The 25,404-nt window shown below is 39.7% G+C and overlaps 1 protein-coding gene across 2 annotated transcripts in view; it reads right to left on the bottom strand.

Moving 5' to 3' along the window:
• The window catches only part of rorc (RAR-related orphan receptor C), a 32,107-nt gene extending 9,508 nt beyond the window's left edge, over positions 1–22,599 (bottom strand). The window contains exons 1-2 of one of the 2 annotated variants that reach the window (XM_061261699.1): positions 22,204–22,599; positions 13,476–13,505 (exon numbers count right to left, since the gene is read on the bottom strand). In XM_061261699.1, coding sequence (XP_061117683.1) covers positions 13,476–13,505; positions 22,204–22,264 — 91 coding nt within the window. In that variant the 5' untranslated portion in view covers positions 22,265–22,599. Of the gene's footprint in view, positions 1–13,475; positions 13,506–19,304; positions 19,589–22,203 lie in introns of those variants that run through there. The other variant, XM_061261707.1, reaches the window with a different exon arrangement.
• Positions 22,600–25,404: the final 2,805 nt, after the last annotated feature.

The following is a 25,404-nucleotide window of genomic DNA, read 5'->3' as shown; positions in this document are numbered from 1 at the left end:
AACACACGGGTGCAAGCACACAGTACAATGCTGGAATAAAGCAAGTGAAGGCCAAACCAATTATGGACCTCCAGCACCCCCTAGTGCCCCTTTGGCGTAGCAATTACTTGCATTTCATGCTAATTTTCAGACGAAAATGAATTGCCTACATTTCACCATCTTTCAACTTAGGAACCTTAGCTTCGCAATTTAGATAGCCAATTGGACAAAGAGAGCCAAATTATGTCTTGATTTGAAGTATTATTCTTTTCCAGGCTAACAATGTTAAAACACCAATTATTTCAAGCAATTCAAGTTTTTCAAGCTATTCATTGCATTCAGGTTTTGTCTTTTTCAGAACGTTGTTGTCTTCCATTTAGAACACGATTCAAGGTTGAATGCGATATCTGGAATTAATTGCAGCTGTTTAAATGGAGACGCCCAGATGGGTCAATTTAATTGGCTCCCCATTCAGCGATTATCAGATAGATCAACTATTACTTCCAAATTTAGTTAGGGACGAGACCATAGATGATAGCCACCAAATCTGCATTTTATCATCCCAATAATAATATATTTATTTTTGTCGTGAACAGGGGAATGTAACAGTCTTAGTCCCATGTCTCCAGGACGAATGGTTCAAAAGTTATGACTTTTCTAAATATTCAAACATGCCAATACTAGGATACTAGGCCAATTGGTGTCTAATAGATCGCAATTTCACACATCCCTAACATTCGTAACAAGTTTAAAGAGTTTTCACTAGAATGTCTGGGAGATATAAACATTCAAAGTGAAGAATGAAAAAAGTGCAGAAGTAAAAATTAACATAAGATAGCTTCAGTAATCACTACTGATCCTGCATTGTATGCTACAGAACACACCAATGAAAAAACCCCCACTGATCCATAAATATGTTTACAAACAAATTCTGATTTGATAAAAAAAAAAAAAAAGAATCGGAAATGTGCCACTGTTTTGAGTCTTGTGTCTGTGCTGTTTTAGTGTGTCAGTGTGCCAAATCATATGTGTCACTGTGTCGATTTATATGCCCCAATTATATTCACTAGAAGGAACTCAGAGAAAGCACTTGCAAAAATAGGCCTGTAAGAAAATACGCACAAAGAACACCTAAGGTGACATGGGCACCATGTTTGGCACAATACAGAACTACTGTGAATATGTGATACAACCATTGAACAAGGTTTTGCTTTTACCGGTGAGTGTTTGGGTGTGATCGCCTCAGCCTGTGGGAACAGTGAAAACCTATGGTGACATTTTAGTCATATATGAACAAGAAAGAAGACATTTCTGTTTGAACAGTGAAACATTTTCCTTCTGTGCATTCAGAAATGTAGGGATCTGGGATGCATGTGTCTCTGTACGAACAAACACAGGTGTGAGTGAATGAGAGAGTGAATCTGTGAGTGCCTGACAGTGACTTTGAGTGCACAACGAAAGGTTGTGGGTCAGGATGGTTTCCTGTTGTTTGCGGGTGAGAAGTGAAATACCTGAGAGCCGAGACCACTGAATGTCTCTCTTTCCAGTCCTTGTCTCTCAGATACACAAAAACACACACACACACACACACACCTGCACAAAACAAACACACACACACGCGCGCGCGCGCGCTCACACATGCACACACACATTCACAAGCACAATATATATCACAAGTCAAACAGACAAAAAAATACACCCACAGTCCCATCCAAATATCAAAGCACTTTGACCTTCATTAATTTGTTTCGATCTGCAATTTCTAAGGGCTGGAAATACCTCACCCAGAGCATGAAATAAAACAGAGTGGGCTACAGAGTAGAAGAAGTATTCATATCCCTCCCTCCCTTTGTCTACGCTTTAAGAGTTGCAATGAATTAAACTAAATCCATCTGATTTGTAGTTCATTTAAGGTGAGGTGATATTTACTGCAAAAACCTGACAAATGAACAAGCCTATCGACAACTGTGTTGCATAAGACAAACTTGATTTCAGTTCATGTTGACTGGCAGGATTGTTTGAAGATACTGACTCAATGTGGAGGAAAAGTTATCGCTAGCTCATGTACCCAGGGGTGGGGGCAGGGAAAGCAAAGACTCACAGAGAAAGCTTTTCCCCTCATATTCAGATGATACACAGCAGTCAGCCCTATATGATCAGCATCTACAGTATGCTATTACAGTGACATATTCCCTGTAGTGAGAAGACAAGGCTGGTAGAGGCCAGTAGATGCTTGCTGAATGGAAATAAAACAGAATCAGTGAAGCTAAAGTCGAATCCAAAATCTGCTGATTTGGCTCTGCAACAGAAATACTGAGTTTGTGACACACAAGCGTTTTCAAGGTTAACACCTGAGGCCCACAGTCACCACAAACCCCACACAAAGCCAGAGAGAAAGACACTATTGCTACACATTGAGTGACGCTGGATCCATATTAATGTGCAAACAGTATATTTCAGAAACACACAGATACGCACAGACACACACACACACAACCGTACACACAGATACAGACATACATGAACAGACAGACAAAAAGACACATATTCTATCTGTTTTAATGAAATTTGAAGAAGCTGAAGCTGAAGACGTGTGCTCAAAGGACTCAGATCTGCTACTTGTGCAGATCTTAGACTGTAGAAAAAATATGGACCAAGTGTCTGTGATGTAACTCACTGATTTTCCGTAGACTTCCGTAGACTTCCGTAGCATTTTGACACTGCAGATTTCAAGCGCCGCCATATTGTACAAATTGAAGCCAGAGACTGAGCAGTAGGGAAAAAGGAAGCCCTTATTCACCTTGCATTTTTACTGTATTGTTGCCATCGACTTACAGGAAATTACCCTCAAAAACAAAGCCAGGTTTTGGCTGCTTGGTGCAAACACACAACAACCAGCAAGAGCTACAGGCAAGAGCTCCGCAAACCACTGCTTCAGTACATGAAACCAGCCCAGATATCCAAGCAGCCTCTGCCATTTCACGCCCAGGCCTCCCCTCACATCCTCTCGCTGATAACCTTTGGTGCCTTCAAAAAGAGTCACTGAGGAAGAGAAAGACCACAAGCAGAAAAAAAGACAGGAGGAACTGGATGATGACTGCTCAGAAAAATAAAATGCACATGAAGAGGAAGACGAAGGCAATTCAGCAGCCTTCCGAATGAAACTCAGCATTGATCGGAACGTTCCCGACAACTACCCGACAACTACCCGACAACGTTCCCGACAACTGCTCTGTCTCTCTCCCCCCTCTTTCTAACCCAAACCACAAACTGATAGAGGACAAGTATCTCTTAATTTTCCTCTGCCTTGCTCTCTGTCTCTCCGTCCACTCAAACCACATGCTGATACAGGCACAAATGAAGCTGCCTGATTATCTCTCCAGCTCTCTTTCCTTATCGCTTCACCTCACTCTAGCTTTTTTCAACCTAGACCGCACAATGATAGAGAACAGAAGCAGATATCTCAAGTTCTGACAAAAAAAAGTTAGCAGTGGAAAGCTGGTTAGTTCAGTATCTGATATGAGATGAGGCTGATAGGGTGTACCTCTCTACTCTCTTCATTTAGCTTTGCTTGACAAAACTGATTCAAATACAAGCAAACCATTCCTGAAGAAATCCATCAAAGATGGACACACTCGGTGACCATTTATTTGACTAGGCATTTAGACATGATGGTCTTCTGCTGCTGCAGCCCATCCAGCAAGATTTGATGTATTTGTGAAGATGCTCTTAGCATACCACTCTTGTAACGCATGGTAATTGAGCTACAGTCACCTTCCTGTCAGCTTGAATCAGTCTGGACATCAGCAGTTTCTGAGATACTCAAAACACCTCGTTTAGCACCAACCATGGTCAAAGTCACTTAGATCACATTTCTTCCCCCATTCAAATGTTTGGTCTGAACAACAACTGAACCTCTTGACCATGTCTGCATGCTTTTATGTTGCCACATGATTAGATGATTATATATTTGCATTCAGTATATATGTGTAGATGTGTGCACTGGGGACATGTACATTGTATAGTATGTGTTGTGCTCATACAAGGAGCAAGGCTTGGTTATCAGCAGTTTCAGTTGCAAATATTTACAGTTCGGACTGAAAATTTGAATAAGCAGGAACATATGCCATATGCCTATCTACAAACATCAACACCATGACTGAACACCATTTCTTTCATGTCCCCAACTTGCTTCTCTTACATTCAATAAAAAGTCTTCTTCGTCACTTCTCTATCAAAAATTAAACAGCAAAAATATTAGACTCACGTATGTAATTAATAAGAAAATCATTATATGATGCTCTTGCAGATTAAGGACTGTGCCGAAATATTTACCTACTGTAAGAAACCTGCCCTTGCATTATCTTCACTCAATTACAAAGCCTGCAATTCAATCGAGCTTCATGTCAATATGGGCTGGAACTCCAGAGACATGCCAAGCCTGGTAAAGCAGAGCGCGAGCATGCATGTGCAAGAGAGATGCAATATGATTCAGAGACAGCAATAAATGCTACCATTATGCAACCCTGATTCACAGACTGATAATCTCTCACTCCCCCCCCCCCCCCCCCTCTATCTCTCTTTCTATATATACCTGGCTAACAAGAGGAGGGCACAGATATTGGCTCAGAACTCAAAACAATCGAAGAACAATTACTAGATATTGTAGATCCTGGCAAAGTAAATGACAAGCTGCAATGCATTTATGGAGTGAATTTCCACTGAAAATCTGATTACACATGAACAAGAGAGCAGTGCGTATAGCTGAACGACATAACACACTAAACAGCGCGCAATTAATCTTCCCATTGCTTTGTGATATTTGTAGGGTGTATTTTTGTTAGTCCAGCGACAGAGAAAGACAGAAGATGGCAATATATGAAATGTATGGACAGTTGTATGTAAAAAAAAAAAAAAGAGAAGTTTCTGGAAATAATTGTTTGGGGGGTTTACTAAACAAACAAGCTTGTGAGACAAGCACAGAGAAAAAAGCGGAAAAGTCACAGGGGTTAAAAAAATGAATTCAGCAGTTTTTGTGTTCTAAATTCCCCCATCAGCACTTTGCACAGTAAACTGCAGAAAAACCTCAATCTTCCACAGACGGAAACCCTCCGTAACTACAAAACAGAACCCAGACAACAGAATAAAGAAACACAAGTTTATAATCTATCATGAAAGAAGTCCAAATAGCAACACCTAATGTCTGGTGTTTTATTTCATGCTTATGCTTGCAAAGTGTGAAACACACAGTCACACACACATGCATCATACAAGGACCACTTTCATTGGAACATACTATGCCTCTACAAATTTCAAATTTCTATGTTGCTAATATTGCTCCTAGATAGACACAATCTGAACTTTTAAATTCATGTAAACACACAGCGAGGAACATCTATATAGAAACAGCAAAGACAAGCTCTGTAATCACAAACAAACATAAACACATAATTCCGATTATAATTTGAACCGCAGATGGCTCTGACAGTCACTGACATCAGAACATTCTTTTAAAATGTTATTGATTATATCCTTTGAGATGTTTTTTCATGACAGAATGATAACCATCATGTGTATATCAGAAGATATAAGAAGTATGCAACATCCCTAGAATATACTTTCTTTGACATTTTAGGGAATGTTCTCATCACACTACTTCACAACTAAATGGGAATCGAAGCAGAATGAAATATTTAGGTATTAGGTTAGCAGAACCAAGCAAACACAATCACACCTTATTACACACAGTTACAGTTACATCTAATCGGCACACCTATACACTATATTGCTAATTCGCGTGTGAATTCAACAATTAAAACAAAATATCTAAATAAACAATTAAGTGCTGAAGAGAACAAACAGAAATAATCCAAATGGACAGCCATAATACACCAAAGGTATAACAAAATCAGAAAACAATTCTGATGAAAATAAAATGCATTTAGAAAATACATCTTGCACTTGGATGGTAAATAAAAACTGGAAATAATGTTTGTACTGTATATACAAACAAATATTAGTTACTCAGAAAATGAATATTCTGGATTTGGGAAAATTATTAAACTTGGAACTTGAAAACCTGCACATACATTTGAACTGTTTTTCCAGTGTAAACAGAAAAACCTTAATTTTAAAGCAATACCTGGTTTACCATCAGCAATTAGTTGATCTAATCTTAGATACGGTCCAAGTTTTCACTTAAAGTGATCCAGACCATTCAGCACCAGTATCAAGACAGACAGAAAGAATAAACGGTATAATAAATTAGTTATACTAATCATAATAGAGAAAGTCTCATTCTTGTCTTACCATCAACTTACAGAAAGTGTTTGCTTGAAGTGAACAGGCAGATGAGAAAGTAGAGGCGTTATGAACAACTCAAAAAGGGAGAAATTTGAATGTTCTCTTTGACTTAAATGGGTTTTTTTTTTCAAATGTAAAATATATGATTTCAATATATTCTCTTTGATGTAAAAGACAGCTTAGCTTAAAGGTGGTGATTGCGTGCATGACTACAAGGCACAAAGGACTTTGATGTGAAACACTCAAACTGAAACAAAAATCTCCCCCCAAAATGACAGTTACCTGAGGTCTGTTCGTAAAATCTCCCTGCAAATATACTTTCATGAAAATAGATTTAGATATTGCTACACTATAACACATAAAGAATGATCCACATACATATGCTGAATAAACCAGATTCTTGGCACTGCTCATAAGGAGAAATTCACCTGGTATATTAATGCAGCAATTTGGGAGACATGTTAAGCAGGATTTATTAGGTTATTTTTGCACCTATTTTTGTGAATAAATATATGACATCTAAAAACAATCCATGGACTTTTGTGTACCAAATAGTAAAACACACTCCATAATAACAGTAATCCATAGTGTAATAGAGCCATTCCATGCCAACTCCAGGTTGCACCACAGCACCTGTTGGATTTCGCTCTTTTTCTGTGTGTTAGTACATAACGATGAGATATAAATTTCCTGAGAATTTGAGCTTCATACTCTATTTTATTTTCCCGGTTGAGCCATTTAAAGTTTGGCAGGTGTCATAGTTTGTTGGAAGTGTTGGATAAATAAAACCCACTGAGTATCAAAGCGAATTCATACTAAAATTTCCCTCGGGATGAATAAAGTATCTTTCTATCTATCTATCTCTATCTAATTCTTTCTAGAAAAATTAATTCAGGATGTAACTTCAACATATCCCAAGTTGAGGGTTGGATGAAATTTCTGACATTGGTTTCCGGGCATGTGTCAAATCTAGCCAAATAGAATTTTCCATTATCTCAGCTAATGTTATTAATAACAAGTTTATCTTGACACAATGAAAAAGTGCTCTCAGATGACTAATTTACAAATAAAATGACACCAGAAAATATGTTTACTTTTGGAGAAATGACCCCTCAAAATTAATCCCCAGTTAATAAAAGTGCATTTCTAGGGGGCAAATATGCATTTTTTCTGAGGCCAGATATGAATTATACATAAAAAAATGACCTTGACACAAATTTTCACAGATTTAGGGCTTTTCCTTACAAAATAATATACCTGCAAACGGAATCCGTTCTTCATCATGACCCCCGGCGTAATTCAAATGGCTCTACTGGTAAACCAGGAGTTCTATATCTCATCATTATCTACCAACACTGTGGTGTTGACATGGAATGGCCCAATAGTATGTGAATCATGCCTGTCCATATACTGTCCAGCCGGTATATACAATATATACGACTGTATTATATTATTTCAAAGCAGGATCTACCAATCTCCAGGCAGAATTCTTAATTCTTTAAATTCTTTTGTCACCTTTTCTAAAAACACCAATAATCAATTAAAGATTTTCTTGGTCCATGTCTGTCAGCACAACTGAATCTGGAGACAAACTGCAAAGGGGGAGGTCTGAGTAGGCCTGCTTTGAATCATGGTATTTAACAGATATCATGAAAACAAGACTCAAGAAAAAAAACACGAGCCACACTGTAAAAACAAACTGAGAAAATATCTGCATCAGCTCAATAAGCTCAGAACTAAACTGAGCCCATGGCTGGCCATCCTGATTCATACCTTCTCCATAAATACCCGAGGCACCAAGCAAAACATACTATTCTCCGTCAAATGATCAAATTTGTGTCTGTGTGCTTTTGTGTTGTCGTCTGTGTGCCCTTATACATGCATTTCAGAGCCTGCTCAAAAACTGCAGTATCTATCAGCAGTGTAACAGGGCTGAGCCGCGTTTGCCGTGCTATTGTAACCACAACACAACAGTATGACTTAAACAACAAGCTGCCATGTCTCCAGTGACAAGACCCTTAAAGGCCAACATCAGCGGCAGGATCTTAAATGGCGTCGGCAGTGACATGGCCCGTTAAGAGGGACTGGATGTTGTTAGGATACAGACGTGTCCTGCGTGCATCTTCTGCGCTATGACGACCAGAGCTGCCACCAGCTGCACTGGTAGAGTATGGCCCACGCCGGGAACAGCCGACCACAGTCAAAAGCAGCTGCGCTCCGTTGCCCGAGAGCAGAACAAACTGGTGCAGATTGGAGCTGTGGTTACTCTGCTCATCTCCAGCAAAGTTTTAGACTGCAGTATTTATAAATGTAAAGTTTATAAATACACCTTTAAGCTTTTCCTGTGACGCTCACTCACTCTCTCTGCCTCGCATATTCACAGTGTCTCAATCAATCACTTCCTTTGAGGCACTCAAATGCACATTATCACCTCTCTTGTTACTCTCCACCAAAAAAGGTACTCTTGATATTAAATGCTATGCCATGTTGTACTCACTGACACTCTTTAGACTCAAATCTTAATCATGGCTTGCAGTTTCAACAACAAATGTGGTAACTAAGTTATTAAATTTTTTCAAGTTCTGAACAACGTTCATCAGCATAGCCGAGTTCAATGCAAAACAAAGCAAAGTGACTTGGGCCAAAGAAGGCATAGTGGCAGTGGGCCTAATCAGCAAATCATGTGGCAGCAGTGCAATGCATAAAATCGGGTCAGGAGCTTCGGTTATCACTGATGATGTGAACATTGTGATGTGAAAATGTGATCTCAGTGATTTTGACCATGGCATGATTGTTCGTGCCAGACTGGTTTGAGTATTTCTGTAACTGATGATCTCCTGGGATTTTCAGACACAACAGTCTTGACAAAAATATGTACACGAATATGCCTTAAAAAAACGCTTGACTCCGTGGTTTTTGCAAGCGAGTGATGTGGGGTGACACAGGTGGAATTTTTTTTTTTTTTTTTTGATACAGGTTTTGAAAGTGTTGAAAAAGGAAAAAATGAAAAATATAGAGTCATCTCAAAATAGAGACCTTTACCACAAAGATGAGAGGTGTACATCAGAGCTGAAAAAGTGACTTATCCCAATGAGCTGACGCTAAATACTGAACAACCCAAACCAAAATCAAACATATTTAAATTACATTACTAATTACTGATTTTGACATAATATTTACTCATAGAAAGAGATCACACTATGGTAGCACTTTTCACTATGAATATACAATATCCTATTACTTCAATTAGCTTAAGTTGAATAAAATGAAATATCATTAACTTCCACAAATGTAAAATATTTTAAAAACTAGAATAACTATAATAATAATGACTAGAATAACATCTACTGTAACCTATACTTATACAGCTTTCTTATTACAGAAATTGCAACACAGATTCTGTAATAAGAAAGCTGAGGACACCAAAGTCAAAACGGGAAAATTATAATAGAAAAAAAACTACATCTATACTATATCATAGAAGTGGTTGGACTTCCGGTACCCAATATTCAATGCAAGTGAAAGTACTGTGGACATGCAACAACAATGCAAATAGTTTTATTAGGGAGAAATCTAACTTTGAGTGAGAGTATGAAGCAAACCTGGAAGTTCGGGAGACATTCAGTCCCAGCCAACAAATCTACCAAATATTCTTAAATTTCCTTTTGTATTTCCTGCTGTATTTCCACCTCCTAAGATAACAAACTCAAAAAACAATTATCTCAATTTTAGAATGTATGTACACATTTTATGTGGCTTTTATATCCTGGGGCTATTTTTGTATTTTTCGTGTTTGTTTAGAATTAGTATATCTGGAACTACAGACAAACACAAGCCCTATCAGACAAAGTAGCTTGATTGGATGTAATAGATTCTATTTTTAAAGGTGGAAGGTATTTAGGGTGGGATGGGGACAGATCAATGCCATCATTTTTGAGATTATGAATTACTTTTAGCTTTTATTTGACAGCAAAGTCTGTTATCAGCCCCAGCAACAAAGACTCTGAGGGGGCAGTGCTAAGGATGTTGAACTGATTATGAGATAAATTAAGATCAGATAATTTCATTAACAAGTTGCTTCGGGAGAACTGAAGCCTTGCATTGACATTTTACAGCTGGTTTGCTTCAGCTGTGCAAACGTACTGTGCAGTGAAGTCATAAAGCAAAAGTATAAGTATAATGTTATGAAATAACTGAACAGTATACATTGCAGCAATCCAAAAAGCCTACCTCTCATCTCTTCACTTTAATTTCTTCTGGTCTTCTTGACTTTTCCTTTGTACACTTGATCTCTAGATTCTCTGTATTTTCTTATACTTAACCTTCTGTCTCTTTCACAAAAACAGTGATTGTTCTGACTGAAACCTCTGTCAAGAGGTTCAGGTGCCTGTTTCGCTTGTCTGTGTCTACCTCACTGCTCTGTAGATCTCAACATCAGAGTGAGTGGGCCTGTCCCTAACTGCACGGGTACACATGCGCACACACACACGCGCGCGCGCGTGCACACACACACACACACACACACACACACACACACACACACACATGCACACACACACACACATGCGCACACACACACACACACGCGCGCACACACACACACATGCACACACACACACACACACACACACACACACACACACACACGCACACACACACATGCGCGCACACACACGCACACACACACGCGCGCGTGCACACACACACACACACACACAACTCAGTGGCTTTTTCATCCTAAACTCGCCCCCTTCTCTGCCTCTATTTCCTTTTCCCTTCTGTTTTAGCACCTGAATATGCACGCTTGAGAGAAACCACAGATAACCAATCTAGCACCTGTCTGTCCCCATCTTCCCCACGTTGTGTCTGTTTTCCTTCAGCAGCGCTGCATGGCTCTACTGCAGCGGCCATACATCCTTCTCTCGTATTATTCTCTCCCACAGCTGGGATGCAGGCCACACCCACAGTATCGATTGACGTTATCAATAGCCAATAGCTGGAATGTGAAGGGAAAGCAATGTCATTTCACAGTAAAGTAATAAAGTAAGTAATGAGTACAAAATGTAGTTCCACCATACTGCAATAGTGTGTAATATGAATACATTAAATTACAATAAAGGTACAGCCAGCAACAGTGCTAATCATTATTCTGAAGTATTTTTGCAATCACCTCCAGCACATAAATAATGGAAGTACAATTTGCACAGAAATAATTGTATTTGCCTCCCTCACTGGGCACATACACTTATGTGAGTGAGCTCAGATGGGTTAAGAGTTTATCTACACATTCATCCACAGAGAAAAACTTGAATAGGTAGAAAATAGACACGGAAACAGCTGCAAGAAGATAACTATTTGTTTGATGGCATCGATGAAATTTACACGAAGAAACCTCCAAAACATCACAGGTGCATACGTTAACACATACATGCGTCCTGTTTTAACCACACTCAATGTCAGTATGCAAAAACACATACACATGCACACACACACAGACACACACACATGTGCGTGCGCACACACACACACACACACATGTGCCTGCACACACACACACACACACACACAGACACACACACATGTGCATGCACACACACACACACACGTAAGGGGAGCACAAATGTATTCTATTTTTCTTAAAATATCAAGTTTGTGTTTGGTGGCATTGTACAGTATATCTCTCTCATTTTTGAGAGAAAATGAGAGCAGAGAGGCCACTCAACAGTTTTTGCTTCATTCAGGCAGGGAGTAAGCAGAGGGTAACGGAGAGAGAGGACCTAACAGCTCAGAAGGAGCTATGGCCAACCCCACCCACACTGGGGGCTCACCACTGATTTAAATACCGATACTCACAGCCACGTTTTCTCAGACCTGATACAAAAATACCCTTATCTCCCCCTGTGTATCCTTAAAATGAAGCAATGAATCGCTGACGACAAAGCATATTACAGGAATAAAATTATATATATATATATATATAAGAAAATGCAGCATGAAATGAAATTGTCTCATAACTCATAACAGCATACCTGAAATGCAAAATCACCATAAGGAATGTTATTATAGCTTGTTAATGCAAATATCTAATCAGCCAATCATGTAGCAGCAAGTCGGTGTATAAAAGCATGGACACATGGGCAAGAGGTTTATTTGTTATTCAGATAAAACATCACAATGGGGAAGAAATGTGATCCAAGTGACTTTGACCGTGGAATGATTGTTGGTGCCAGGCACTGTGTTTTGAGTATCTCAGAAACGGTTGATCTCCTGGGATTTTCACACGCAACAGTCTCTAGAGTTTACAAAAATGGTGCAAAAAAACAAAAATATCCAGTGCATGGCAGTTTTGTGGGTGAAGACACCTTGTTAAGGAGAGAGGTCAGAGGAAAATGGACAGACTGGTCAAAGCTGACAGGAAGGTGACAGTAAATCAAATACAACAGCGTTACAACAGTGGTATGCAGGAGAGCATCTGTGAACACTCAACATGTTAAACCTTGAAGTGGATAGGCTACAGTAGCAGAAGACCAATAAGTACATAACATCCATCCATCCATTATCTTAACCCACTTATCCTGATCAGGGTTGCAGGGGGGCTGGAGCCTATCCCAGCATACATTGGGCGAAAGGCAGGAATATACCCTGGACAGGTCGCCAGTCCATCACAGGGCACACACACCATTCACTCACACACTCATACCCACGGGCAATTGAGACTTTCCAATCAGCCTAACCTGCATGTCTTTGGACTGTGGGAGGAAACCGGAGTACCCGGAGGAAACCCACGCAAACACGGGGAGAACATGCAAACTCCACACAGAGAGGCCCCGGGCATCCGGGATTCGAACCCAGGACCTCCTTGCTGTGAGGCGACAGTGCTACCCACTGCACCATCTGTGCCGCCCTAAGTAAAAACAAATAAGTCTAATAAAAGTAATACCATGATTTATTTATTTACCCTGATGAAAGCTTTGCCAAAACAGAGGCGATAAAATGAATAGCGCCATATAGACAGTGAGTGTGCAACTTTTTCCCTTTACTTTTGAGATTTTATTCCACTGTCTACACCTCATTGGGTGTGTGTTCTTTGATATTTATAGCTAAAGCAATGTCTGGAGCAACAAAATCACAATACCGTAATCAGCACAGTGTTCACACCACGATGAAGGCAAGCAGACTATGGCTGTACTTACTCAAGTGGGTCTTCTTAGGCGCTGCATTTCCTGTGAGAGAGAACAGTTCACATGAGAGTCCGTTCACACACTCCCATGCCATACACTGTCACGCCCTGCACAATGCTGACGGGTGTACTGTGGAAACACCATTACCACACAAAAGAAGTAAAAGCGCTTTGAACTCACACTTCAGCAAGTCTGGTAAAGTACTCATGGAGGGACGGGCAAAACACTTGTTTTTTTTCCCCTCTGACTAAAAAGAAATCCAATCAAAGCTCCAGTGCTTTAAGTCGAGGATTCTTACACTCCTCTGCATCTCTAAGCTCTAGTCTCTCCTCTCCCTGGTTACTGTACCACCTGCTGGCCAGTTCACTGTACAAACTGCCTCCATACTGTTTCTGTATGACAGGACTACTGGCTTCATACTGTGTCTGTATAACAGGAGTACTGGCTTCATACTGTGTCTGTATGACAGGAGTACTGGCTTCATACTGTGTCTGTATGACAGGAGTACTGCCTCCATACTGTGTCTGTATGACAGGAGTACTGCCTCCATACTGTGTCTGTGTGACAGGAGTACTGCCTCCATACTGTGTCTGTATGACAGGAGTACTGCCTCGATACTGTGTCTGTGTGACAGGAGTACTGCCTCCATACTGTGTCTGTGTGACAGGAGTACTGGCTTCATACATCTCAGCAGTCCCAGATGAGGAATGTGCAAAATCCATACAGTTTGCGGGCACTAATCTTACCCTAATTCTGTGGATTAGTGGGTATTTAGTGGTTTTGGCAGATCTGGCTGTAGTGCCACTGCAGGCCCCTTCTCCCCTCTGTGAGGTAGTCTGCACAGTGACCCTGCATGTGTGTGCGTTTCTGTGAGTGTATATGTGTGTGTATGTGTGTGTGTGTGTGTGTGTTATAAGTGCAGTGAAGGGGAAGTTGAGGACGGATGCACTGCATGTCCATGTCAGCATGCCAAACCCCTTTCATCCCACTGCGCAGCATTATTACATCACATTTCTTTGTTTCTGCCTGCCAAAGCAAGAGCCGAAGAAAATTCAGCCCTGTGTACATGGGCCCCAGGAATCTTCATCACTGAGCCTGTGTACATGGGCCCCAATAATCTCCTCTCTGAGCCTGTGTACATGGGCCCCAATAATCTCCACTCTGAGCCAGTGTACATGGGCCCCAATAATCTCCACTCTGAGCCAGTGTACATGGGCCCCAATAATCTCCATCTGAGCCAGTGTACATGGGCCCCAATAATCTCCATCTGAGCCAGTGTACAGGGGCCCCAATAATCTCCAGCTTTGAGTCTGTATACAGGGACCCTAAGAATCTTCAGCCCTATTTCATGTGTTCATATACAAATTTGCTATCTATACAGATAAAATATAGTTATGATACTGTGTCTGACACGCATACGCAATCAGATATTCACACATAAAATGGCATCATCCCTATGAAAAAATGATTGATTAAAATGAGCGATTGACCTCCCTAGCTTCCACTATCAACAGAATCTTCAGCAGAACCAATGAATTAAATGTGTTGAGAACATACTGAAGTGAACTATTACTACACCCACACAGGAATGAATGGGCGGGGGTGCTTCTGATGGTGCAATGAGACCCCTGCCTGACCACATGTTTGAGAAAGTTAAAACTGGATCATGATTGGGTGGTGGGGTTGTTTCCGATATTTATTTTTAGTGCAATTTGCGTGTCTAGAAAGAAAAGATCAAAAAGATAAGCATCAGTGGGGTGAAGCAGAAATCTCTCTCCCCTTTGTCTTCACCTTTGAAGACCTGTGTGGGGTTTTTTTTTTTCTTCTCATAAAATACCTTTTTGCTTGTTTGGCGGAACGCACAGGAGAAGCATACGGAAACACACACGCCCAGTGACAGACACCGACACATACAAAGACACACAAGGCACACAAAAAGTCAACTGGCCCCATTAGAGGTTTTTCCCTGTTGATGAGTTTCATTATATCTCATAATTATCCCATCAAATATAACTAATAGTAAGTGAAATATATTTAAGCAAATGTAAAAACTGATATAAAACGCTTGCTTAAATGTAGTGATTTGTGATTAATTGCATGGGGATAGAGCAGCTGTCTTTTTTGACAGTCTCTGCATCTAAGGCTCTCTCTGATCTAGCCTATCACACAGCCACAGAGTGAATTCAGTACTCTCAACCCCCACTATGAAAACATACTGCAATGGCAATCTGCTATTTTATTATTCAAAACATTTGCTAATTAATGAAACTTATGTTAATTAATTGCACACTGCTTCGCCAAATAAGATGAAGCCAAAGAGTATAGAAATGCATGGACTACTACAGGAGCCAATCTCCTGTGATTAGCCTGCTGCCAGTTAAGCTGAGGAGTCCTGGGAAAAATGTAAAGCAAGCATACGTTTTATTTTACTGTACCAACGTGAGTCTACCTGTATGTGACACGGAGCATACAAGACAGGTATCAGAGAAATCCGACAATAAAATAGAATCAAATCGCCCATAACAACCCCACTGTAGGTGCTGTAGCTTGAGTTCTCCACAATCAACCCTGCCCCTCTTTAATGCACAGAAACAGGCCTGTGAACCAGTCCCAGTAGATGTGTCACCGAAACGGGAGATTCATCTGGGCGATGCAGAGTCCGGACAGATGCACACAAACGCAGATACATTAGTAGATTAGTCTCACACCTCGAGTGCACACAGAGGTAAAGACCGGTGGGAGGGATTTTCGGTTTTGCTTCTCACATTAGAGAAGCAGAGTTGAAAACTTCTTGCTGAATTATAAAAAGCCAATACTGTGTTTTGGCCTATAGTAATACATTGTCAAATTAAGTAAAGTGCTTAATAACTGTTTAATTCATTTTTAATGTATACAGCAGTGTTTACCTTACATTGCTGTTTTCTTTACAAAACTACATTTTCTTACTGTAGATTGTATGCTGTTCATGAGCAAATATAAAATAAAACAAATAGATAGCAGGGTGAAATCTACATTTAAATAGGAATATTTGCAAATGTGCATCCCACAGGTGCATGATATTTCAATGAATGTGTCAATCCAGGAGATGGCAATCCACACACTGTGGGGTCTTTATTAATCCAGCACTAGCAAGCTTGAATGGGGTAGTTAAAATTGACACATTTATTTTATCAGCAATGCATATGGACACACACTCGATTTGATGGTCTCACTTCAGGTGTGCTATCTGTCTGTAAGGTGTGCCCCAGGTCTCAGTTCTGGTCCCATCTTATTTACTATTTATATAAATAGTTTGGGTCATAACGTGTCAAATGCTACTCTTCATTTCTATGCTGATGATACTGTTATTTACTGTTGTGCTGCAAATCTTTTCAAAGCCTTTCAGAAAAGCAAAACATATGTTTACCAATTCAAGAAAAAATCCAGTGAACCTACCATTGTTACGATTCAGGGCAAAGAGATTGAGGTTGTTTCCTCATAGTCTCTAGGTATCTTAATTGATGACTGCCTCTCCTTTAAACCACATATTTAGCACCTTGTAAAGAAACTGAAGCTGAAATTGGGTTTTTATTTCAGAAACTGACATAAAGTTTTAGACTTTTGCAACCTTTTTGCCTGTGCTCAATTATGGTGTTTTGTACATGCATCCTCTCAGTGCCTCCATGCGATCAACACTGTTCAATCATTGTGCGTTGAGATTCATTCAAAATTGTATTCACCATTGTACCTTGTATGATCCGGCTGGTTGGCTGGCACTGGCCACCCGTAGACTTATGTATTGGTATATCCTTATTTATGAAGCAATTCTCAGTCTTCTTCCTTTGTACACATTTATACTTGCCGACCACTTCATTTGGAAAACTTTTACTTTATTACACCTACTTATTCATGTGATTAATCAGCCAATTGTGTGGCAGCAGTGCAATGCATACAATCGTGTAGATACAGGTCAGGAGCTTCAGTTAATGTTCACATCAGCCATCAGAATGGAGAAACAATTTGATCTAAGTGACTTTGATCGTGGAATGATTGTTGGTGCCAGAATATCACAGAAACTGTGGATCTCCTGGGTTTTTCACGCAGATTATTCTCCAGAGTTTGCAAAGAATGCCCATACGGAATTTGGAAAAAGGGCATCTAGGTATTCTGCTCCTGTTACAAAAGGACCTAAAACGTAAGGAGCAGGTCTCATTAGATGCCTTCAGATCCCATATGAGGGATTTACAGGCGAACTCAATGGTCTATGTCTATGCCTATTTTTTCCCCCTCGATAGTTATATTCTAAATTGCCTTTACCTAGTTGAACTATTGTATTTATGCTTGTTAGTGAAATTTGTGCTGCTGCCTGTCTTGGCCAAGCCTCTCTTGAAAAATAGATTTTTAATCTCAATAAAATGGTTAAATAAAGTAAAAAAAAAAAACAGCTTCTAGATGACCAAACTGGTGTTACCCGCCCCTCCATCTTTCTCTGTTCTATCACGTCTCCTCTCTCGCTGTGTACCTGTGTGCTGCCAAAGCTGAGTTGGTAAACATGTGTCAAGACCACATAGCAGGTGCTTCTATCTATTTTCCCCTTTCTCATCAGTGGTGTTTTTTTTTTCCTGTATCTATTAGTGCAACAACATAACCACACTGACACACATACTAAAACATACACACACACTCAGGCATAAGACACGGACACAGATGCACAAAGAGATGGAGATTCTCAGTGCACTGACGCAGGCAGAGACGTTATCAACTTCTCCCACATACTCATAGTGACACTTGTGCACTAACTGCCATAGACATGCAGTGCAAATACTGATAGACAAGCACTCAACCAAACACTTGTGTCTGATCACTTGCAAACTAGCTGATAACAAAGTAGTTGCACATGAAAAATGTCAAATGTTCACATTAAAAAAATCATACAAATGCTGACATAAAAGGAATTAGTATGCACTCTGCACACAGTGACATAAAAGCACATTGACATACACACACCCCTGCAATGATGTCACAGTCAGCCAATGAGGTGGCATCTGTCCTCAACTATGCTGAGAGACTGTTACATAACAGCAAGGCTGCAAGGTCCCCTGCAGCAACACAAGCAGCCCAATGAAAATGCCTGTCAGAAATCCTTGCATGGCCTGTACACACCTCTCCTCATTAATGAATAACTGTATTTAGCAATCACTTGCTCTTTCAAAGTGTCGTTTAATACTCCCGTTGAGTGTCTTACAATAGTTCCATTTGTCTATTTACTGACCATTTTTTAACTCCAGTCTCAACTCCAGTATTAGCAAGCTTGAATTGGGTATTGGTGCATACTGTGTGGCAATGCCAGAGAACTGTCATACCATTACAAAAAGAGAGAGAGAGAGAGAGAGTGAGGGTAAGGGACTGTACCTCTGAAGTCTGTAAATACAGAGAAAAGCCATTGAAATTTAAAGTTTTCAGTGAGAGTGAAACTTTATGGGAGCACAATAGCACCTGACAGGTAGAATGACAAGGCAGCCCATACGGCCCTATTACGTTACTACTAAATACACAGGAGGGACGGGCTAAGCGATTGAGACAACAGCGGTAATAATAATATGTTTATTTAACAAGTGTTTTACATACAGTATTCTCAAAATTCCCAAAAGGGCTTTCCACCGCCTGCGGTATTAGCACAGCCGGAGAACAGCGCTATCGAGTGATGGTGTGTGAAGCAGGGTCAGTGTGTGCTGCCAGATCAGTGTGCGTGTGTGATTGGACGGGAGGGCAGTGATGTAAGCAGCCTGCTGAGCACTGCCAGCTCTGCTTGGTGTGTCAGATTAGTCTATCTGGATGCGCTGTGCCAAAACCCTCTCTTACCGCTCTGTGCCAAAACACACTCTCTGTGGACACCGTCCAGTCGATCGGCCTGCGCTGACATCACTCCATTCACACACTCGCCCACTCGTTCACTTTGTTCGGGGATTCCACGTAAAGCACGGGCCGCTGCTCCAATCACGGTTTCAGACGTACAGTCGGCGGTCCGTGTCTCTCAGCCATGGGACACGGCAAAAGCACACCACCACACACTCACACAAATGCTGCTGTTGTCTTGTTTGATCAAAGCAGCATTCAGTACAGGCTGTCCCATACTCAATCCCTCTAATGACGCTCTTTGAAATTAACCCCCCCCCCCCCTTGCTCCCATCCCCTGCTCTTCCCCTTGGTCAGTAGCACACACTTCCACACCTCTTCCCCAAACACTGCACCGGCTCCCAGATGGTCTGGATTGCTGGGCAGCTCCATTAAGGTCCTCTGTGCTGTGTGGGCTCGTGTTTCTGAGGCAGTACAAAGTCAGGGCACCTGGAGTCTGAAATCTGCCCCCTCGAAATAGAGCTGGACCAGAAACAGACACACAAACTGCAAATCCAGAGCTTAGACCAGATTAAGTCTACTCATAACCTACTGCAGTGTGACTGGTGAAAGACACACAGACAGGCAGCAGAGGTGCGTGCCCAGGCACACATACACACAAACAGAAACATGGTCATGTTCTGTATAATGAGAAGTGATTGAGGAGTCTGGGACATTGCGACATAAAGCATTAAAGAAAGTGAAATGAGTCACGGAAAAGGACTAATATTTAGGCGGACGAGGTTGAAAGACTGTGTTAGAAAGATGAAATACAGAACAAGATAAAGAAGAGAAGAATAAACCCGTTTTTATGGACATTTTAAGTGAAAAGCTAAAGGAAAAGAAGAGAGAGGGGAATGGAAATGAGCTTCTGTGAATCTTACAATAACTACTGCACCACTTCCCCATGAGAAAACTCAAAAGCATTGGTTCAGTACAAATGCAGCCATATAACGGAATAATACGTGTAAGAGCACCCACTGAGAAAATCAATTATGTGACGTCACAGTGAAAACTGAATATGAATGTGACAACAGGGAGGTCACAGATACGAGACAGAGACGAATGAACAAAGCTGAACCAAGAAAGACAGTATGAGGGAAATTATAGGGAGAGGAGGGGAGAGGGGTAGATAAGCAGAAAAAGAGTTTCAGATAGAAGGCCGAGGGGACAGATAAGCTTCTGGTTGAGGCACTGTGGGGCACACAAAGGCCTGCGTTACTCCTGCTACAGTTCCTGTATATCTACTGACTGCACATTTAGTCAGTTAACAGCACATTCGAGTGTAAATCAAATTACAGTAAGACATGGGCAACTGTAACAATCTTAATCCAAAATATACAGAACTTTTATATACAGTCACACACTCAGTCACAAGCCCACAAGGCTTTCATGAAAACTAGCCTACAACAGTTTTTTTTTTTTTTTCAACTTCACTCAGGAAATATATACAGTTGATTTGTCAAAAACAGCTAGTTTATAAGTAACCCTTAAAAAAACTGTATTATAACATGAGTACATTCAATGATTCTGAATGACTTTTACCCGTACCACAATACTTTGCATTAAATCATATTATAATGAAAGCCTAAATTTTTTTAACTTTGCACAGCTAACTTTGTAGGTAATGCAAATGTTATGAAAAACAGTAAGGCCTATCTCTTGCAGTAGTAAGACAATTATGAATTAATGAATTCCCTTGCTCAAGTGTGATGGATTTGTGCTTTACCTATGCATATCAGAAAAAAATACTGGATATCCTTAATGCTACGCCAGCACAAGATCACAAATTTATATCCTCAATCTAACTGTATTTGAAATACTATCCAAATAGTCTACTTTCATGACAGGTATATGCAACCAGACAGAAAAAAAACCTGACAGCTAAAAGGATTACTCTTTTAATTCAAATTTGAAATTCAAAGCAGCTATCTGTTTTTGCAATAGCTAGTTCCTGCCTGTTGTTCTGTAGTCATGCAAACACTGTGAGTTGTGAGGTTTTCTGAACTAAATTATATATGTGTACACTAAAATATAAATATATTGATCTGATATCAGTCTGGCATCAATCCAGGGAAGGTAGCCCAGTCGTTATTGATTTCTGAGGCTGGCTATGTTTACTGGTAAATATGGTTGACTAGTGTTGCTGGTGTAGGTGTAGTGGTGGTTTAGCTTGATTGCATAATAATTAGCTGACCTTTAGCAAAAGAAAAGGAGCAGAAATCTCTGCAACATTACTTTTGAAATCAGGCAAATCCCTTCAAGTTTCACACTAACATTTATAATATTCGTATAATTCGTATAATAAGCAGCATTGCATTTAAATCAGCATGATAATGGGTCCCATTAGGAACATTACACACGTAATGCCTACTACAATGTAACTTTAAGTGGAAAACCGAGGAAGGGCATACAAGACGACCCTAATGGTGTTTTGTAAGAGGACAAGTTTTAATATTTTTTATCATAGCCTACTAGTCACCGTTTCTCTCAATTTCTGCCAGTACAGGTCTGAGATGCAGAAAGCGTCAGAAAGACACACACGGGCGCGCGCCCACACACACAGACACACACAGACAGACACACACACACACACACACACATAGTAAGATACATTAGTACAACGGCCCTCTAATTTGCATGAATATTGCATTATTACAGTGTTGTATCCATGAAGAATAACAATACTATTGCTGCTACTATTATTTATAATAACGATTATTATTATTATTATTATTATTATTATTATTATTATTACTACTACTACTACTACTACTACTACTACTACTACTACTACTACTATTGTTGTAATTATTATTATTGTTTATCCAAGTGAAAAGTACAGTAATAGAATAATAATTCTCACCTTTCTTGCATGGTGCGTCGCTGTTCGTTGGGTCCGGTGACTGTGGGTCGTCATTTTCCATTACTTTTCTCTTACCACACTATCCACTCAAGCCTACCTCCCTGAGAATATCTCAATCGCTTTAGATAAATAATATAGGTGTATTTTCTACATTTAAATAGTCATTAACGTGGGCCAGTGTTAACTTCTCAGAAGTATTTGCTTGAAAGCAATACTTATCTTTACAATCCAGAACTAATGTACTAGCGCCCCGGCCGTCGCAAACGTTTTAATAAGGCTACAGCCATTTCAAACTTAATATTAAAAATATTGCTTTTACTTTTTAGTTTTGTTGTTTTATTATTATTTCTGTCACGCTCTTTAGCTCTCCGGCACCCTCTTCGTCTCCCCCTTTCCTTCGGCTAAAGTAAGTTGGACTCCAGGATCAATTCTAAGGGAGGGAGAAGTAGCTGATCGCAGAATAGCTGACGGCAGAGCAATGGACTTTACAAGCGTTTCTGCTCATCCAGAAACTTTCTTAGTCTAAAATTCATGCAATTGTGCAATATCGGTAGTTTCGCGTTTAAAACAGTTTTTAATGAAATAAATTCGAGATTGAGCGTGCATACACGGGACACAATAACTACCAATAATCAGGCTGCTATAATATTGTAAATTTGGCCGAGGATAGTAGAAAGTATGCATATTTCACAGAAACTAATGAAAACGTAGCCTATTACCCAAAAGTTGTTTTACTTTTATTCAATCGGTAGGCTATATTTACACAGAGTACCAGTTCAATAAACCAATACATAGCCTATGATAACAAGAGCTCTAACTACTGGCTAGTGTTGACTGATTGGGTCTACAAAAATGACAGAATTTCTGTTCTTAAGATTTCTGTATGAGCTGATATTTATTAGCAGACAGGGTTCATTCCGAGTTGAAGTGGACAGTCCGGGGTTAATATTCCCGTCGGCTCGAGCTCACTGTTATGTAATCAACAGCAAAACACAAATTTAATTTCGGTGTAAAAGACAGTTTTCTACACCGATTTGCCGCGAGTCAATTTCTCACAAAACATTTGCCGTGTGCTGTTGCGTTTACTTCTAAATTACTTTCTAACCATTTTAGCAGCATTCTGTTAGAAATTTGACGGCTCACTAGTACTTCCTAGACAGATGTAATCCACTGCAGATGCACTCGAGCACGCAGGGGAACGTAGATACTTTTCGTGTGGATTTCTTAGAACCGGGGTGAGATCGTGAGATACAGGGTTGTTAGACTTTGGCTCTTTACGCCACAGCTCGATAAATGGGAACATTTCCCCCTATTGACCAATTGAATGAGAATGTTCTGTTTTTTCTTTAGAGGTGACTTACAGTGGCCTCATCATTTGTTAGTCAGTTTAAATGAATCAGTACATTAATCAAACAACTACGAAGTGAGAAGATGTCAACAGAGACAGAACTCAAATAATGAATTAATAAATGACTCAAAAAAAACCCCATCCTTAAGAGTTATGTTTTGTGTTATGTGTTCACTTTAAATATAGTTTAAATGTACCTTAATGACATACTTTTTCTTGTGTTTTCAAACAGTCCAAGTACCTCCAAACCTGGGCCTGGCTCTCCACAGGAAATGTTACACTTAAAGAAAAAAACAGCTCCTTGGTGTCAGCATTGGATATACAGTGTTATATGAACTGTTCTACTGCAGTTATTGCTAATAAATTCGTGCAACCAGTTTCTAAGATCAATTACATTTTAACAGGGGTGATTTTTTAATTAAATAAATTAAGTTTATTTAAAAAAAAAAAAAAAAAAATTAAAAAACAGTAGTGTTATAAAAATGTGATTTGTGTTTAACAGATTCCCTTTTTCTAATATTACATTTTGTCTAAAGATCTGAAACCGTCCTGTGTGACTGTCTAGAGTTTCTTTTTTGTTGTCTGTTAATCGGGGATACATGCTTACCTTGTGGTTTCCTCTGAACTTGAAAGAGTAACTGATTTTGACATCTTTCCTAAAGTGCAACAACAACAGAAGGTAATTAGCATGGGTTTTCCATTGAAAAAGTATCCATAGGAATTGTTGCCTATCTCAGTATCGATATCTATGTTCCTTTATGTTTGTGCCAGAAATGCTGAGCTATTAAAATGTCTGTGCTTACTACTCAATAAACAGCTTTAGGTAGAAATGTACATTTTTTCTAATGCACATTTTAGGTGAGAAGTCTCCCATACGTACCATACACCATTCGATTTTAACATATGGGAAGGCATGTGCCAGAATACTGTGATGTTATACACAACAAAAACACAATGGAAGATAATTCTAGTGTCCAACAATGATATTCATCTATCTCCAGAAATTAAATTGAAACTGGGCAGTATAGCCATTTGCTGAGATTCCACCAAAATGTAGTCTGTTGACTAATAAATGTACGTCAGATTTCTTTTCAAAATTATTTTCCCCTGATTATTTAAATCCTGTTATGGAACTTAGCCTTGTCTGGTGTATTATTTGCAAAGCAGTGATATTGGAAAGTTACTTTTTTCCCATTCAAATGTCTGAGATACATTTATCTAGCTAATTTCACAAGTCAAATTAAAGTATTGTTAATTTAAAATGTTTTAATGGCATTTAAACATTGGAACATATTCTTCCGTATAAAAAAGCATTAGGCCTAATATTATTGCTCAATACCATGCTTTTATCATGCCATCATATTTATTTGGCAGACAAATGTAGCGCACCCCTGCCAAATTAAAGAAGCATGCCACCTCAAAGAAAAAAGGTAATAAGCAGGGTTCTTATTAGATCTTTCAGGGTCTCCCAATGCAAGCATTCCCCCTTTTTTGAGCCTCTGTCAATAAGTATATAGCATGCGCTCCATAATTATTTGCAGCCTTGATAAAGATGAGCAAAAAAATAATCTATCTTTTTAAAGTTTTTTTTAAACAAGTACAATTTTATAGCCAAAAAACCCCTGTTCCAACCCAATGTGGGTTACTACCACAGGTGTAGCATTGGACCTCCAATTGGAACTGGGTGCTATAGATTCCTGGCCACATATACCATCATTGGTTTTGGTGGTAGAAGCAGGATTCTTACATTGAAAAGGACATCATAAACCTACAATGAAATGATGAGCTTGTTGCATGTATGTGTCCTTAACAAGACCCAAAGGCTAACGCCAATGGAATGAAAGGAAGATGAG

Source organism: Conger conger, chromosome 1 (assembly GCF_963514075.1).
Source record: "Conger conger chromosome 1, fConCon1.1, whole genome shotgun sequence".
Lineage (NCBI taxonomy): Eukaryota > Metazoa > Chordata > Actinopteri > Anguilliformes > Congridae > Conger > Conger conger.
Note: the sequence above shows the minus strand (reverse complement) of the source record. Positions and strands in the feature narration are given on the sequence as shown.